The sequence below is a fragment of the Solea solea genome, chromosome 1 (assembly GCF_958295425.1).
Source record: "Solea solea chromosome 1, fSolSol10.1, whole genome shotgun sequence".
Lineage (NCBI taxonomy): Eukaryota > Metazoa > Chordata > Actinopteri > Pleuronectiformes > Soleidae > Solea > Solea solea.
In genome coordinates this window covers 35,998,629-36,016,382 of record NC_081134.1, presented here as the reverse complement: position 1 = coordinate 36,016,382, position 17,754 = coordinate 35,998,629, and the positions used below count along the sequence as shown (strand labels likewise).

Sequence of the window (17,754 nt, the reverse complement as noted above, 5' to 3'; positions counted from 1 at the left end):
CCTCATCTGAGAAACATTTCCTCATGATCATTTAAGACAGGATTTCTCAATCCAGGTGCCAAGGACTCACTGCCCTGCATGTTTTAGACGTTTCCCTGCTCCAACACAACCAATTCAAATAATCAGCTCATCAGCAAACTCTGCAGGAGCCTGATAATGACCCATTTGAAACAGGTGTGATGGAGCAGGGAAACATCTGAAAACCGTGAACATTTTATATCCAGCAAGATACCAAGTACTTATACCCAAGTCATTCTTGAAATACAGAACATTTGTGCTGCTCTTAATCAAACATGTAGTGTTCAATGTCAAACTCCAGCACACCTTGAAAACTGTTAACATTTCTAAATTCCACAATAACTGAACTCACAAGTGCAAATTCTCCAAACAATTCCTTTTATTTTGTCATCTCAATTCTGATGTCACATTTTAAACAGAAATACATCATCCAATTCTTAAAGCTTCTTTCTGGATTTAAACACAGGAATACTGTACACTTCAAAACACAAAAAGCATACTTTGTGTCAGAACACAAAGATTCAGTCTTAATAAAATTAACTGTACACTTAAAGCACTTCTACCAAAATCCTGGTAAACAAAAATTACACCTATTTACACACTTTCTGTGGTCTGGAGCCTTGCTCCTTCACCACCGACTTGATGACGCCCACAGCCACCGTTTGTTTCAGGTCTCTGGCTGCAAAGCGACCTATGGAGCACAAAACGGATTCAAATCATAGAAAGTCAACATTAATATTTTACCTTTAACACAAGGTCTGATACTGTACCTAAGGGAGGGTATGTGAAGAAGCTCTCCACACACATGGGCTTGATGGGAACCAGTTTGACAGTGGCAGCATCTCCAGACACCAGCACCTGTGGCTGGTCCTCCAGCTTCTTGCCTGTGCGACGGTCAATCTTCTCCTTCAGCTCGGCAAAGCGGCAGGTGACGTGGGCAGTGTGGCAGTCCAGCACAGGTGAGTAGCCGGCTTTCACCTTCCCTGGATGGTTCAGGATAATCACCTAGAGACCAAAAACACTGTCAGGAGATGAGTGGAACACTTTAGGGTCACACATACAGACTCTCCTGCTTTTACCGACCTGAGCTTCAAAGCTGCTGACGTCTGACGGAGGATCCTGCTGTGCGTTGCCGGCCACGTCTCCGCGCCGCAGGTTCTTGACGGAGACATTCTTAATGTTGAAGCCAACATTGTGTCCTGGAAGAGCCGTCTGCAGCCCCTGGTGGTGCATCTCAATGGACTTGACCTCAGCCGTGAGCTTGGCAGGTGAGAACATCAGGGTCATTCCAGGTTTGAGGACACCCGTTTCAATCTTGCCCACTGGAACAGTCCCAACACCTGGAAACAACAGTCAGCACCTGATCCTCATTTTGACCACCTAGAATCAATCAATTGATTTCAATTGATTGCTTTACCTCCAATCTTGTAGACATCCTGCAGAGGTAATCGTAAAGGCTTGTTAATGATGCGCACAGGTGGCTGAATCGAGTCCAGAACTTCCAGTAGAGTTTTCCCACTTGAACTCCCTTCTCTCCGTCTGATTTTCCATCCTTGGAACCAAGGCATCTGCACAGAGACATCATTTTAATATGTTGCAAGTCACCTTTCAAGTGATTTCAAGCCAAAACCCATTTACCTTCTGGGTCGCAGTGATCATGTTCTCCCCGGTCCAACCAGAGACTGGAACAAAGGGCACAGTCGCAGGGTCGTAGCCAATCTTCCTGAGGAAGCCGCTCACGCCTCGCGCCACTTCTTCAAAACGTTTCTGACTGTAAGGCGGTTCACTCAGATCCATTTTGTTCACACAGACGATGATCTGCTTGACGCCCAGCGTGTAGGCCAGCAGGGCGTGCTCTCTGGTCTGACCACTTCTGGACACACCAGACTCATACTCTCCCTTGGCTGCTGAGACCACCAGGAGGGCAACGTCAGCCTGAAATCACACGTGCGGTACATCATTAAAGACATATTATGGGATATACTGTACATGTAAATGCAACCATGCATGTTGCTCCATTCATTTACCTGAGACGTCCCTGTTATCATGTTTTTGATGAAGTCACGATGGCCGGGAGCATCGATTATAGTCATGCTGTACTTTTGGGTGTTAAACTTAAGCAGTGAAATGTCAATGGTGATTCCACGCTCCCTCTCTGCTTTCAGCTTGTCCAACACCCAGGCAAATTTGAAGGAACTCTTCCCCATCTGTAACAAAAACAGCATTTTTTTTTTTATAAAAAGGAAAAAGAATTAGAAAACCCAACATGAATACATTTGTGGTACTTTCCCCCTCATCCTCACCTGTGCAGCAGCTTTCTCAAACTTCTCCAGTCGTCTCTGATCGATGCCGCCACACTTGTAGACGAGGTGTCCAGTGGTGGTGGACTTGCCGCTGTCGACGTGGCCGATAATGGCCACGTTAACGTGAGTCTTCTCTTTCCCCATGGCTGGAAGGCAGCAGGTTTGCTCACAAACTGCACGATTATTCTGAGATCAAACAGCCGTGTAGAGTAGTTGTGGTTTTTCACGCCAATTCTTCTGTCAAATGGATGTGACCCTTTTTGCACTGACTTTATAGGCTTCAAGGGGCCACTCTGAGAACAGGTGTGCTGCTTAATTAGGCTTAATAAGCACCAGGTGCTGAAGAGTGGCTCTGCTTAATCTGCAGAGTAGTTTGGAAACAGAGGAATAAAATGATGCCATGTTTTGAGATGGCTCTTTTATTTTTATTTTTTTTAACAACTGTTCACAGTAAGAAATAGTGAAAATGCTACAGCCTTGACTTTAATCGGTGTGACGCAGTGAGTTTGCATTAAAGTTCACAAGCATGGATGACGTAATAATCTCAAATTACAGTCAGGTGTGTGTCTTTTTGCTGTGAAACAGCCTCTCCCGAAAGATAGTTTATTTCAAACATTTCCTGCTTGTCACATGTTTGAAAGAGAGGCAGAACACTATGATTACTGGAGAATAAGAGATAAAATATACATGTTTTTAATATTAAACAAACACCTGATAGTTAATGTTTGCTGCAGGAGCATTGGACTATATACTGTATGTATTCACAAGGATAGTTAAAATTTTATTTTTATCTCTATGTATTAAACTTAATTTCACAACACTGGGACAGTCAAAAGTGAGCGGTTACAAAATTGACACATGGCACATGGTATTTGCAACATACAATGTTTAGTTTAGTTCATTTTTTCACACACAAATAGCATAACATACAGAAGTTCTGTTTTTTATAAATGTGCTAGGAGAGGTCAAGAAGCCACAGGCTTATACAGTGGACCTTTCTTCCCTTAAAAACTAAGTAACAAATTATAAAAGCTGTTGCAAATAACTAAAAAAACTGCATAATGTGTAGATCCAGTGAATAGTAACAAGAGCAAAAACAATACACAAATCTTCACAGTTGTAACCTTGTTTGTTTGTAACTGTGCTGCTGCCGCCAGTCTTGGCCAGGACACACAAAAATAGATTTATAATCTCAATGTGTAATAAATAAAAGTTAAATTAAAAAATATATATCAAATACTGTATTAAAGTAACCCATAAAGTGCTATTCATCACTTGTATTACACGGAAAATATAGTGTTTGAATATTACCAAGTAAAACCAAATAATCTGGATGATTTTAGACCATTTTGCATCACTTTAATAACAGGGATTATCTTTTACCAAACATGTTTGTATAGTATGAGTGACCTGGGATTAAAAAGGAGAATGAAATAAAACAACAGCGCCCTCTGGAGATTGTTATGCCTCTATATCATCATCTTACTCATGAACACTTAAAGATTTTCACTTTGAGATTTTCTGGTGTAAAGAATCTGTTTAATCTGTTTTCTAACAGTGCAGCAGCCTAATTTGGTGAGATATATTATCGGTGCGGGTGACTGTTGAAACACATCCACGTGTCTCCGTTAAGCGGGCGGGTATATCTTGAGCTGGGTGGCGAAAAGGTGTATCCGCCCCCCCCTCTCCGTCCGCGCTCAAAGGTGACACAGAGCGAGCTCCCCTCATGTTTGACGTTCGATAACTAACCCGGAAACAGCAGCAGCCGCAAATCGCTTTTCTTCTTCTTCTGCTTTCAGCTCGTACCGCTACCCGAGTGTGAGAGCGTGAGAGCGTGGCGTGTTTCCAGCCCGTCCTTTTCTCCACCACCATAAAGGTAAATGATAAAATCTTGAAAATCGACACTGCTTTATTCATTTATGTCATACATGTGTGTCTCCTTAACTGGCCGGGTTTACTACCCACCGGTTGCCATTCACTCGTAGCCCCGTGTCCCTCGTTGCTGAAATGAATGGTGAGTCATAAACGTGAGTGGCGAAAATCAAAACGCACGTATCGCTAAGTTTTGGTCCAAAGAATACGGGGAGAAAGATATCACGTATCCGTTTGTGTCACATCACCGACGCACCGTTAACTTCCCTCTTTTCACGTCAACGCTACAGCATCAACGCCTGCTCCGTTTTTTTTACCTATTTATTCCGCCACTGCCGTTGAGTGTTGTAATACTTGACCCATTTATTCGCAAAGCCACGCTATCGCATGTGCGGTAAAGTGAGCCGAAATGATCCGAACTGATTCTAAACTGAAACCGTGTGTCTTGGATTACTGCTGCTCGCTTACAGGCTGTTTATGCGATGCTTCATTAAAGCTGCATTAAAGGAAATGTACACGCTGTGACAGCTGGGGCTCGGTTCGTGCGAGGGCTGGGCGATAAGAGCCTAACACCATACGATTAAGGAGGAAATTATCGCGGTATCGATTGAATCTTGCTGTTGTGGGTAAGTTGAAAACCCCAGTTTGTGGTTTTAAATTGACTGGATGTTGATGGGGAATTGAGATGAAATGTTGTGTTGCATTCAGTTGTAGTCGGAATTTATGTTTTACAGCTCGGAAAGTAAATTTAATAAACCCTGATATAGGATTCCAAGATGGCTGCCACTTGCATTAATAGAAAAGTATTGCAATAATTGTTCTAAAGATTGAATCTTGTTGAGGGAATGTTGAAAACCCCAGTTATCAGTGGATGGGACATGAATATTAAAATCTTGTGGCATGTTCCAATTTTAGTCGGAATTTCTGTTTTACAGCTCGTAAAGTAAATTTCATTAACCTCAACTTACTGCTTCTGTCGTATTTGTAGGGCTGCAGCGATTATTCGATTACGAAATTAATAGTCAACTATATTGATAATTGGTTTTGAGTGACCAAACAAATACTCAAATTATCAAGAAAATAATCGATAGGTTAATCAGTTATGACAATAATCATGAATTGCAGCTCTAGTTACAGATGAAGAACACCATTTAATAAATTAATTTATGCAACTACAGCTGTCAGGAACAACCTGCTTCATACTATATTTAAATTTTTTTTTTTTAAAGGAATTCGAATTTTACTCATCAAATCACACTTAACTGCAAGTTTAAATACATAAAACTATTATTGCACCAACCAAACAAAACAAAGTCTCTGGACTCTAGATCTTCACGGTCAGCTGACTGCAAAGAATGAACTAACCGTGACTCAATATACTACAGCCCATGAGCAACCACATTTTGCGAGTTTTGTGTATGTGGAAGGAAATCACTTTCCGAAACAGGTGGCTGGTTGTGAAAGCAATTTGTGTTTGTCATTGAAAAAGGGAAGAGGATTGCATGTAAACTGTGTGAGCTGCTGCATTTCTTGATCATGTTACTCAGTCAACACACCGATGGGGGCACTTTAGAAGGCACAATGACTTCACCTTGGATGTGAGGGAAGAAGGTGGAAATGGCTTGTGGGTGGACAAAAAGACGTCGTAGTCATTTGATTGCTTTGTTTTGTCTTCTCTTCTTCTGATCGGCTGAAGGGTGATCTGAACATCCTCACTCAAAACCCCCTAAACATGCATTGTGTGATATCCTAACCTTTTTTAAAATTTTGATTTTAATTGTTTCTCACAGATTATATCAGTGGACACAATTTTTCAGGAAAACAACCCTGAATTTTTGCTTTAACGCTTAAGTTTTAAGAAAGTAAATAAATAAATTAACACTGATAAGCGAACTACAGTGTTGAAACATTGAACTCTGGGTAAACAGTCAGATGCTCTACTGTCAGGTAAATTGTCCATCAAACAAACAAGAGCAAATAATATAGTAATTTCAAAGTATTAGTTGCGGGGGCTGTGGTCTCCATGTTGTCTCCCTGTTAGCATAACAACATGCTGCTAACCTGTGTGGCAGGGAGGATGCTCATGAGAGGTCATGTGATCTTGTAGGCCCACTAGTGGTCATTTGAAACTGAATCCTGCTCATTGTCATTTAAATACTAGATAATTTAAATTTATCTTGCCCACCTTTTTTTTTTTTTTATTACTGGAGCAACATTTATAATATTTGTTTGTATGAATTATGTTTTCTGTAGAGAGGGAGATATTCTCTCTCTACAGAAAAGTATTGACCACAATTATTATTTGACCATTAAAGTAATTTGATTAATCATTGCAATTGTGTTTATCTGTATTATATAGAAACAGCTAAATGAAATGATGTAAGGTAAGAAAAGTGCAATATCACTCAATGAAATGCAGTATGAATCAGCAAAAGTAAATGTGTTTAATTACTTGAATCTAACAAGGCTTTTTATGTGGTCCTCTGATAAAGCTGTCCCTATCTCTGATTTTTGGTTACGTGCATCAGTAGAACCATAGAGCAGAAATGTGTTATTTCCTTTCTGCCCACTGTCTGCGTAGCTCCTGAAAGTGGAAGTGAAACATCTTGAAAGCCAGATTTGATTCTGTGTGTTGACAAGCACAAGTTACTTTTGGATACATGTAATTTGTCTTGGAGGTGTCACAGTTTCAGCTTGTGGGAACTAGGCCAGTCACTGAATTTAAGTCATTTCTGTCAGTAACGGTTTGTGGACTCGTCCATTCTCTCAGACCTTATCCACACAGAAACAGAACTTTCCCGATACAATCTTTTTCTGTTATATATAAACACTGCATTGTCTCAAGAAATGTCTTCATATACTTAATCTCCAACAGCACTGTGTATGTGATGTCTAGTGGCGTTAGGGTTAGGTTAGAGAGGTGGAGCTATGATATCATTGTATTCCTGAAGTTGCATGCTGGTTGTACACACGAATACTCAACAGTAGCATTTTGAGATTTTTTCACTCTAGGACCAGTTGTGTATCCTCCTAAACTTCTTCTAGCGACATGCCTATAGTGATGTGGCTCTGAAATGTGTGTTTGTAGGGGATAAGGAGATGGTGTCTGTCATCACGGCAGTGCAGAAAATCTGTTTGCTCTCACTCTTCCCTACATTTACATTTTCAGAAACTTACTGTCATTTTCTTTTATACATCGAGACAAACTTCTGCTCGCATAATGACCTTTTGGACTGAAAGCAACATGACAAATACCCAACTTTTCCCACAGATGTAGAACTCGGAGACAAGGTGTGACTTGCTGCTGTGTCTCATACCCTCTCTGCAGTGGTGTGAACAGATGCCTGACTGTTGAAGCACTTCACTGCTGTTCTCACTCAGAGCTACCTCCTCCCTTCTTTTGATTTATATATGGAAGGAACAAAAAAAGTTGCAGCAGAAGTTGCAAAAGATTGCCAAAGTGAGAGGAAAGGCTACTTGCCACAACAAAGTGAAATCTGGTGTTGCTTCAGGAAGTCGCATGCAGAAGCTTTTTTTTTTTCCTCTTTGGTTTGTGAAACAAGCATGTAATGAGAAAGTGGCTTATTTGGCTCGATGTACTCGCTCATAAATCAGCCCAGTGCAGGCAGGGGCATGCAAGTTTTGTTAGGCATGACCTCTCTAAGAAATTAAAAATTGATTGGATGGTGTGCTGCTACGTTGTCAATGCCATGCACAACAAAGGTTTGCTTCCAGGTTAGGAAGTGGCTATCTTAAAGCTTTTATTTATTACTGTTTAGTTAAAATCTAAAAGTGACGTTATCCATAAGTCATATGACCTTTGGAGTTTTGTTCAGATGTTTTTGTTGGCATTAGATTGTATCGTAATATGTGTTTACATAATGGGTGCTGAAAAAGAGGAACAGATGCATGTTGGTTATGGAAATCGCCCTACTATAGATAAAAAAATAAATAAATGGAATAATCAGTCAGACACCTAATAATTCAGTAAACCCTTGAGGAGTCCCACAGTTGTCCCCTCTTATTTTCTTCAGCAAATGTGTTTGTAGAAACTGAGTTGAGGGATAACAAGAGAATAGAGGAAGCATGATGGCAGGTAATTTTAATTATTAATCATTTTTTCCAGGAGTCTTAAGTGCCCTTAAGATGGAGATGTAAACAGACTTGCATTAATCCCTTTTAAAAGTGAGTTTTTTGTTGCTTGTGTCCATGCATTGATTAGAAATACATTTGCTTCTTCATTTGGGCTGGGTATTGGTACTGATTTCCTGTATTGATTTGGATTCAAATAAGGTCTACATTCAATTTCGATTAGATATCGGTTTCAATGCCAATTTTGCTTGGTTTCGAAAGAGATTTTCCCCGAGCTGATGCTGAGCATTGTGCATCTGGACTTGGAGAACTTTTGTTTGTTCAAAATATCCACCCTAGAAGTGCACCGAACAGTTGAAAGTAATTACAAATTTACAATTTTGGGTTTTAACTTATTGGGACAGTTTTCTGTCAGTGCTAATGCAGGTGTAAAATCTTTTCCAAATTAAACATGCGCATCACTGAAAACAATACAGAGGCAGAGGATCGGCTGTGGCAACCCCTAAAGGGAAGTGTTGAAAGAAGAAGCAGAGGGACAGTTTCCAGTGACTTCACAGGAATGTCCCAAAGTGTCTTAGGGGTGAGGACCCACTGTCAAACAAACCCCACTCGCCTGACTGACACACCCAGTGTCACTGAGCTGCTGGCGTCAGATTGAGTTACGCTCATGGTATGAGGTTCATTGAAGTCTTCTGCTGACAGACTTGAACTATTTATTATTTTCACGGCAGTAAATGGATACACACACGTGTTCACCCTGAGTGCATGTCTCGTCTAGCTGAGTCATTGCCTTAACACATTCAGCTGATGTGCCATTGTGTAGTTTGACTGCATAGTTGTGACATTTCCTGCAGCTAACATTTATGTTACCACAGTGAAAATGTATTATTGACCAATTTAATCTTGTTTTATAGCCATTTATTCAATGCTATGCCTTTCCCCCATTGTAAAGAGCTGTTTTCATCTTTATGGGTTGACACAATACCATAATCATTTGAGTTCTAATTCGGCCTCAAAAACAACCAGCAGCTCTGCTGTTCAGATAAAGCAGTATCTTAAAATTAAAACGATTCTGCAGAGCAGGCAGTGGGTTTGTCCAGGTGCTGCTGTCTGCAGAACAGAGCAGTATTGATCCCTTGCTCCATTATATTGCTCTTTCTGCAGTTATTTGTATTAACTTCCTCTAAATGATTTGGCCTGTTCAGCATTTTGCTTGAACATGATCACGACATGGCTCAATCCATAGGATGATGAGTTTTTGAAAGTGAAAGAAAGCCCCACTGAAAAAAACTGACATCAGTTTTTAAAAATATATGCGATTGTGTACGATGATTATGTTGAGAAATTATAATGCTTAAGAAAAGGCTTGCCTGACGGCATGGTATATCATACTTATACTGTATCACGCAATAATGTTACCTTAAGTCGCCTCTTTGGCCTATTCCAGTTAAATGCAGATGAGATTTTTGGGTTCACATTTGCAGTGCTGCTGGTTCAGGGCAATGTCAACAACACTCAGCACATGCATGCATGTAGGTAAAACACACAAATGATTCTAATATGACTGTTTTCATGTTGCATGACCATGAAGTGGTTTTTCAAATGTAGAGGCACAAATTGTATGTGAACATAGTCAACAACATAGATTTGGACTAAGCTGTTCAGTTGTACTACTGCCCTTGTACACTAGCACTAGTGGGGAATCAGTTCATTGATTGAAGTGCGTCTGCACCCATTTTCAGCTTGTTAGTATTAGGCAGTTTGAGGATTAGCTTGCAGCTAGTAGTTAGCATGTTGAGCGCCATTTTGAGTCATCCTATTGTTCATGAACTTAATAACCGAATATCCACTTCTTTAAGCTGATGGTCTAAATACTGTACTGCCCTGAAATTTGCCATTTTCTGTTGCCGTCTTATTCATCTGTGCACTGACTCCTTTTTATTTCCGGGTTTAAGCAGAGGATGGGAGCTGCACTGCATGCAAAGAGCGCTTAGGCCAGGTTAAGTCCAACTGAAGGTGTGCATGAACTAGCAATTTGACTCCAATAACACTATCTATGTGTTATTAAGTTAAGACTTTCTCATCATACTGATCAGCTCTGCAGAAGACTGTCCTATTCCTCAACTTCAAAGACATCCCATACTGTCCCTTTAATTGACACACTTGGGTTAATGTTGCCGAGATTGTATCAGTTGACAATTCAAAATAAATCAGTCACGGACTCCTGTTGAGAAATCTCATTTACAACTCGAGTGTACACACTTCTCCCTCTTCCATCACTGCTGCATGCCCGCTCTTGTCCACGAGCAGATCATAGCTGAAGTGATGACACTTGAATCAGTCAGTAGGAAAGGCTGACTGCCCCGTGCCCCCCTCCCTGAACCTCTCACCCCACCCTCAGAGGAGGTCTGTGTGTCTGTCTGATTCAGCTTTACACGATCTCTTCTCTGAGTATACAATAAGGGATTGTATTACATGTTTTTGTAGCCTGTCTATGTCTTGACCAGGACAGTCTCTCAGTGAAGCTCTTTTTTCCTGGTTAAATAAACAATATCTTGATTTGAAGCTGCAGTGCATAACTTCTGTTGCTTCCCTGAAGAATTCTGAGTAATAACAAAACACTGTTGGCACCTACAGATGACTTCTACCCATACAGGTGATCTAAAACCACCTCCAACTAGGGCTGGAAAGCACAGGCTACCTCACAATATGATGTGATACATGGTCCTCGGTACCAATAATATAACAATCCTATAGCGATTCATCACGATAGCTGTCTAACTGAAGAAAACAAAATGTCTGTGGAAAGTTAAAAGTGAAGAATTTCACTATTTATTCACAACATGGATAACAAAGTGCATAAAGTCTATGTATTGAACGTGGATGGGGCATCTCTTAACATAGCTGCGAGTGAAACTGGCAGGGACTGTTTACTTTAGAGCGCGTTAATTAAAATATTGATATTTGCCCTGGTGTATCAGTATAATTATTGCAAGAGGAAGGATGACAATAAATCACAGTTTTTCCTATAAGATAAATGCTATTATCAGCCTAATACGAGACATTGTCACTGTATCCGTTATTGGAAAAAGTAAAAATCTGATACAAACGCTAAGTGGTAATTGCACCAATGCAGATGTCTTATCAACAGCTAAGATGTTAAAAAGAGGGTTGTGATATCAGGATAGTATCAGACATAAAGTGGTATAGAGCCATCCCTAGAATCCACTTCTGAAACCTTTAGTCGACACTCTACTCCTGTTGCGGACTTCTGATGTAGAACGAATCACTTCCTGTGTGCAGCGCTGGCATAACACTGTGATACAAGATTCAAAATATCACCAAGGAGTCCAAGGAGCTGATGGGCTTTAGCAGATTTTGTTTATACTTTTAATTGACATACTGCAGCTTTACTTTGCTACTTGCAAGGCCTTCACTTGCTTTCAAATAAGCATTTTGATTTAGTGATTGTGAGATAGTTTTGACCCTTTTTGCACCCTCCCTGCTCTTCAGCCCACAGTTGATGTTGTAGATTGACGCAGAGAGGGATGGTCTGGAGCTGTGCTGGTGGTGTTTTGTAGCCTTTAGTGGCAGTGGTGAGTTTTCTACTTTTGATGTACACAGAGTCTCTGATGTGGATGAATCAGTGTGTGTGTGTGTGCCCGTTTCTGATCTGCTGTGCTGGTAGACTCAGAGCATTCCTCTCAACTTTCTCACTTCCGTCCTGTGATGTTGGCTGATCTGAAGCCTTGAGCGCGTGCATAATAAGAAGAGAGAGCGACGTCTCTGATCTTTTTTTCTTTTTCTTCTCTCCTGCAGGCAGCCTATCATTCAGGATGCTTTCAGTTGTGTGTAGCACCAGCTTTTAAGAGTAACTGTGTGGGGAAAAAGGACAAGTGGACTTTGCATTGACTCTCAACATAAGGCTATAAATATCATGGCCCATTAAATTGAATGGGCGGGGAAAAAAAAAACAATAATGGGGATTTAATGTACCTCTACCCCACACATCTTTCACACATAGAAAGGAAATTGCCTCAGGCTGTGATTGCCAGCAATTACTCAATATTCCTACTAAAAATCAAGCGAATTGGTCACTTAAAGTGTTCAGTAGACAAAAATGAGTCTTCCTCTATTTCTGTTGATGCTATTATTGTAGCATGTTAAAACATGCTGACATGAGTTCCTCTTATTGCTGCCTACTGTACATGTTAGTGTGGACATGCAGAGGGAAGGAGGGAGAGAGGGTGTTGCTACAGATGGCAGACCAGCAGGAAATTCAGTTTTTTCTTGTGTGTTACTGTTGCTGTGCAGCCCCCGCACCAAACCTTTATCCTCACATAATGTTCGAGAGTCGCACAAACCCGAGGTGAAATTTTGTCCCACTTAACTGGCCTTTTAATTAATATTTAACCATGTCTGGAAATTGATGATTAAAATCCTCTCAGTACTCGACACAAAAGAAAAAGTAGTGATGATTTATGTTTGGAGGTTAATTATTTCCTTCTTTTTTTAATGATGTGACATCAGTAATTAATAGTGAAAGAAAACTGTCCAATATTCTCTGATGTCAGCTTCTTTTATGTGCCAATGTATTTGCTTTTCTGTTTCTACACAGTAATAAATCAGTAAAACGTATTCAACCTGTCAAATGTATACATTAATATAGCTTTTTAGAACATCTTCAATGTATCCCATAATGCTTTACATAACATTAAAAATAGTCAGCATATCGCAAACAATAAGCACATTTAAAATCACTTAAAACTGGTTTCTTCAGGACAAACCAATGTATCGTGTGCTATTCAAATGTTAAAATTCAAATTAATTGAGATTATAGAACAGACCTCTTTGCTTTGCTGTTATACACAACCAGCAGATCATTTGTTTTCTTTCCCCTCCATGCAAAAATATGTAGTACAATCACGTCACTCACGTCACACACGTCAATGTGAAACTCTTATGTAAGTTATGTAACCTGTGCTTCTTAAAAAAAGCAGCCCTGACTCATGATACTAAAAATATGAAATATGTATACAAGCAACTGTGTCACTGCCTGCCTGGTTGGATTGACTGTGATCACTTGGTTTGATCTAAACCAGTTCTGGAGTTGTGGAGATGAAAGCAGCTCTCGACAAGTTTATTTGTTGTGACATTTTACTTGGAGCATCTCCAGTCGTGTAACTGAGCTGTGGGAGTCTTCTTGATGAAATGATTTTCCACAGAGGCTCTGCTGTGCTCCGCTGGCTTCGGCACCTTCAGTCGATATCCCAACTCAACTTGCCAGAAGGGGAAGGGGGGGATACAAGTTGTCATGGCAACTTGAGCTTTAATGGAAGTTTTATTCAGTGGTGTCGAAACTCACACCACAAGGACCGTTCCGTGCTTCAATTCCATACAGGCTGCTACTCAATAAAACACACACACACTGAGGTTTGTGCAGCTTTTCTTCTTAGGAGACTGCATTGAATTCCATTCATTTGAACAGTGTAAACAAAGCTTTATACCATAACCAGTTAATGTGTATGTGTAAGTCAAATTGTATCCCTAAACTTAACCGGTTCCTCAGAAATAAGATTCTGCCAGAAAAGGTCCTAAAGAGGTAACAAATACAAGAACACATTCGTATACACTGTACAGCTACATCTGCAGTTATAAAGTAAGATTTATTAGTGTTTTTAAATGGAGTCTTAAACATGTTTCATGAGTCACAGCAACAGTCTCACCACAAGATCCACTTACTAGCAGTTTATGACACAATTGATCAAATCATGGTAGAATGAGTTGCTCGGTTGCCATGCAGTGATTAGAAATTCAGGGTAACTTATGTTACAAGATGCATTACATGGCCCATAGTAACGGTCATATGATACAACTGTTACCATGGGCTAAGGATGGGCCTTATGAGCAAAAATGTTAATTGGATATTCAAACAGAGGTTAGATAATTTTATCAATGCAATTGTGGACAACATTTTTCAGTTTTGAGTCTTTTTTAATATAATTATGAATGTTCACAATAACTAACCGTCTTTTTAATAATCAATTGAAAACTGAATGTACAGTTCAGTTGTCCTCATTCATTCATGTTGTCCTCTTTCTTGTATTAAGCTTCACTGTGAAGAGTCATCAAGTGAGGACACTTGGTGGGAAAAAAAAGTTAAATATTGATGGTTTTGGCGCTGGCCTATTGATACGTGCATGTGTGTCATCACAATATATTGGTATATTGATCACATAAGCTTGTTTTTAGATACTTCAAAGACATGGACTTCAAAAGTAAGATTCAAAATAGGCGGGGTACACCCTGGACAGTTTGCCAGTCCATCCCAGGTGTATATAGAAACTCTCTCACACTCATACCTATGGTCAATTTATAGTGACCAATATACCTAATCCCCACATTGCATGTTTTTGGACTGTGAGCGAAAACCAGAGAACCCACAGAAAACCCACGCACACGGGGAGAACATGCAAACTCTTTGGGTCTTTTTGCTACAAAACAAGCTAATTCCATTTGTTTGGGTTGAAGAGCAGCTCTTGGCCATTTTCATTATGTCAAAGTCGCTCACAGGAGAAAAAAAAAAGGCTGCTGCTTTATATTTTTCTCAAATTTCATCAGAACTATACGCCTCGGGTTTTGTGCGTGACAAATAGACAGACTCCACATATAGATCCTATTGATTACCTAGAGTGTTTCTGGTCTATAGGCAGATTCAGCACTCAGTGCCACACACACACACACACACAAACACACACACACACAGTCTGTAGCCGGCTCACACATGCCGGCCCACAATTATTGACCCCTTTTATGTGGTGGAATGAAGTTAAAGGGAAACAAATGTATGTGGCATGTTAACTACATGCTGCTTCTATAATGTGGAAATGCTGCGATTTTTCATCCACATGCATACATTTTTCATGTGCAGTTTCTACGTCGACACGGATGCTCTGGAACTAAGTGTCGAAACAAGAAAATAATTTTTTGAAATGGCAGGATGTGAACATTTAGTTCAGTGAAAACACTCTGAGCCACATTAGTTTTATTGCTTCTGATCCCTTGGGAATAAAGCAGCATGAGGTTTGTTGTGTTTCTAAGTTTTTTTGGGCATTTCATTTCTGGATGTTAAGCTTTAACCTCTTGCTGCTCTGACTCGGTGTCATTTAAATGACTTGGTAAAGGTTTTGCTACTGCAGAACAAAGAATTTATCACGTGACAAGCAGATGACTCGGAGGTATTTGAAACGCCAGCTCCACTGTTTAACTGTGCTCCAGCTTATTTTCACTGAAGGCTGATGGATTTAACTGTTGCTTGAAGGGATGAGCAAGGTTGAATCAACACACACACACTCTCACAAAATGTGTCCTCAATGATCTGAACATGTGGGTCTCTGTCATCAGCTGTGAATGATGGATGCCTATCAGCTTATTGGCCAAAATAATCATAATAACATTGAATATGAAGTTGCATTTAAGATGGAAAAGGCTCTATAACAATTTTTTTTTTGTGGTTGAAGTTGGAATGAAGTATTATTTAATACATTTGTATGATTTGTTGATTCAAAAAAAAGTAGTAGTTTTACCCTTTTTTCCCAAATTCGGTGTGTAACAAGGAGATGATGAAATTAAAAAAGACAAAACTCTTGCACACTGTCTAACTTGCAACATAGATGTTTCTGTGTATAATATACACAAACATCTATGTTGCAAGTTAGACATATAAACAATATATTATCTCAGATATATTAAACAAGGCATGTTACTTTTACTCAAATCAACTGTGTTTTTTGTAGTTTCCTTTTTTATGACGAGATATCTGGGGAGTAGTTTAGAAATATTAAACATGCTGTTCCTCAAACTGTAACTTTAACTTATCTGTAGGCTTCTGTCGTGGTTGTTTGGGGCTGGACTTGGTCAGTTGTTGCGCCCTTCAGCTGTAGGCATGATGTGTGGCTGACTCCCATGATCCTCATACCCCCATGATCCTCTGTATGTCACACAGAAAGTCAGTCCTATTGGATTAGGAGAAGATCGCGGCCAGTTAGTATGGAGGAAAGCCACTACTACACCACCATTTCTAGGCTTTTTCCTTTTTATTTTCTATAGTTTGCCCATTTTCACAACATCTCAGTTGATCGTGTTTGCGTCTGTGGTCGACTTCTTGTGCGTTTGAAGTCGAAAGAGAATCGTCTTCGTCCTGAATGTCTCAAAGTCTCTTGAGCTTGTTTCTAACAGTTCTAGCTCCTCAAAGCTCGTGGCTTGTAGTTGAACCTAAGAGCTGAGAATTATGACGTGACTCACTGCGTTTAAAAGGTGTGTTTCAGAGTTTTATTGTGCTTGTTTAGTTAGCAGTTTGGATTGTTTGCCTCGTCAGTGTACACAATGTGCACACAAAGCATGTGCTGGCTGGAGTGTATTTAGTCATGACACTGGTACAGGAGGAAGCAGGGAGGTTAGTCGAAAACTTGAAGTGAATCAGCGGAAGCGTTTTGCAATAGGAAGTGGTGTGTTTTTTATGCACGTCTATTTGTTCCAAAGAAATTTGCACTTGGCTCGTACTCCACCAGGAAGACTCGGTAGTGCATGAGGGCAAATCAGTATTTACAACCTTACCATGGTAACTGTTATGGTATCTGGTCATTTTATTTCCCTCTTGTGTGGATTATTTTTAATTTTTTTTTTCTTGTTGAGGTGTCTCGTAAAAAAAGAGAACTGACATATGCATATCATATGATAAGCCTGAGACCGATTGTCTGCAGGTTTATAGATAGTTCAACTTGAGTTTCATTTTACATTTTCAGACGCCGACACCTGCGGGAGGACAGTGACCCGGGGCCACCTGCCAGGTCGGGCCTCCCTGCTCCTGACTGACTGTATCACAGCTCCACTGCTGGTGAGTCCTCCTTTAATTCTCACCTGCAAACGTGGGGAACGTTTTCCGCTTCCTTTTTTTTAAAATAGATGTATCTTGGGCTACAACATGAGCTGAACAGTTAAGTTTTCGTAGCAAATCACCATGTCTGTCATCATCCCTGTACTCTGTACCAGGATGATCTAGCATCTAGCATCTAATATGAGAGAGACATCAGCAGTTGTAATCTTTAAAATCAATTGCGTTTCCTCCAAATTTAAGTTGTCTTTAAGACAATAAGTGGGAATATCCGTTCAGAATGGTTCATTTTTGGTGAACAGTTTTGTCCATGTGCCTGCATTACACTGTGGACTTTGTCCCTTGTCTCTACTACGCGTCACTTCATCAATGCAAATTTCACCTTTCATATTGTAAGCTTCAGTCTGTATCCAAGATAAAAATCTACTGTACAGTGTCTATATTTGTGTCCATATCTATTTTAAGGACATAGATCATATCTGGTCATAATTTGAATTGACCACGATGCCGGAAAGGCGAGTCATTGTGAGCAGTGGACGTAATATTCCACATGTTGTCTGTTTGTGTGCCTGCATT

The 17,754-nt window shown here is 40.1% G+C and overlaps 2 protein-coding genes across 3 annotated transcripts in view; one reads left to right on the top strand and one right to left on the bottom strand.

The window, feature by feature from the left end:
* Positions 1-386: 386 nt before the first annotated feature.
* Positions 387-2,574, bottom strand: eef1a1l3 (eukaryotic translation elongation factor 1 alpha 1, like 3). The gene is made up of 7 exons (XM_058623285.1): positions 2,322-2,574; positions 2,046-2,225; positions 1,657-1,953; positions 1,436-1,586; positions 1,102-1,358; positions 789-1,023; positions 387-709 (listed from the first exon to the last, which is right to left on the bottom strand). The coding sequence occupies exons 1-7, from the start codon at positions 2,463-2,465 to the stop codon at positions 609-611; spliced, it is 1,365 nt and encodes a 454-aa protein (XP_058479268.1). The 5' UTR covers positions 2,466-2,574; the 3' UTR covers positions 387-608.
* A 1,478-nt stretch (positions 2,575-4,052) lies between these two features.
* The window catches only part of fam49bb (family with sequence similarity 49 member Bb), a 36,906-nt gene continuing 23,204 nt past the window's right edge, over positions 4,053-17,754 (top strand). Inside the window, exons 1-2 of one of the 2 annotated variants that reach the window (XM_058650619.1) lie at positions 4,053-4,197; positions 17,090-17,181. The gene's annotated coding sequence lies outside the window, so the exon portion shown is untranslated. Of the gene's footprint in view, positions 4,198-4,638; positions 4,820-17,089; positions 17,182-17,754 lie in introns of those variants that run through there. The other variant, XM_058650628.1, reaches the window with a different exon arrangement.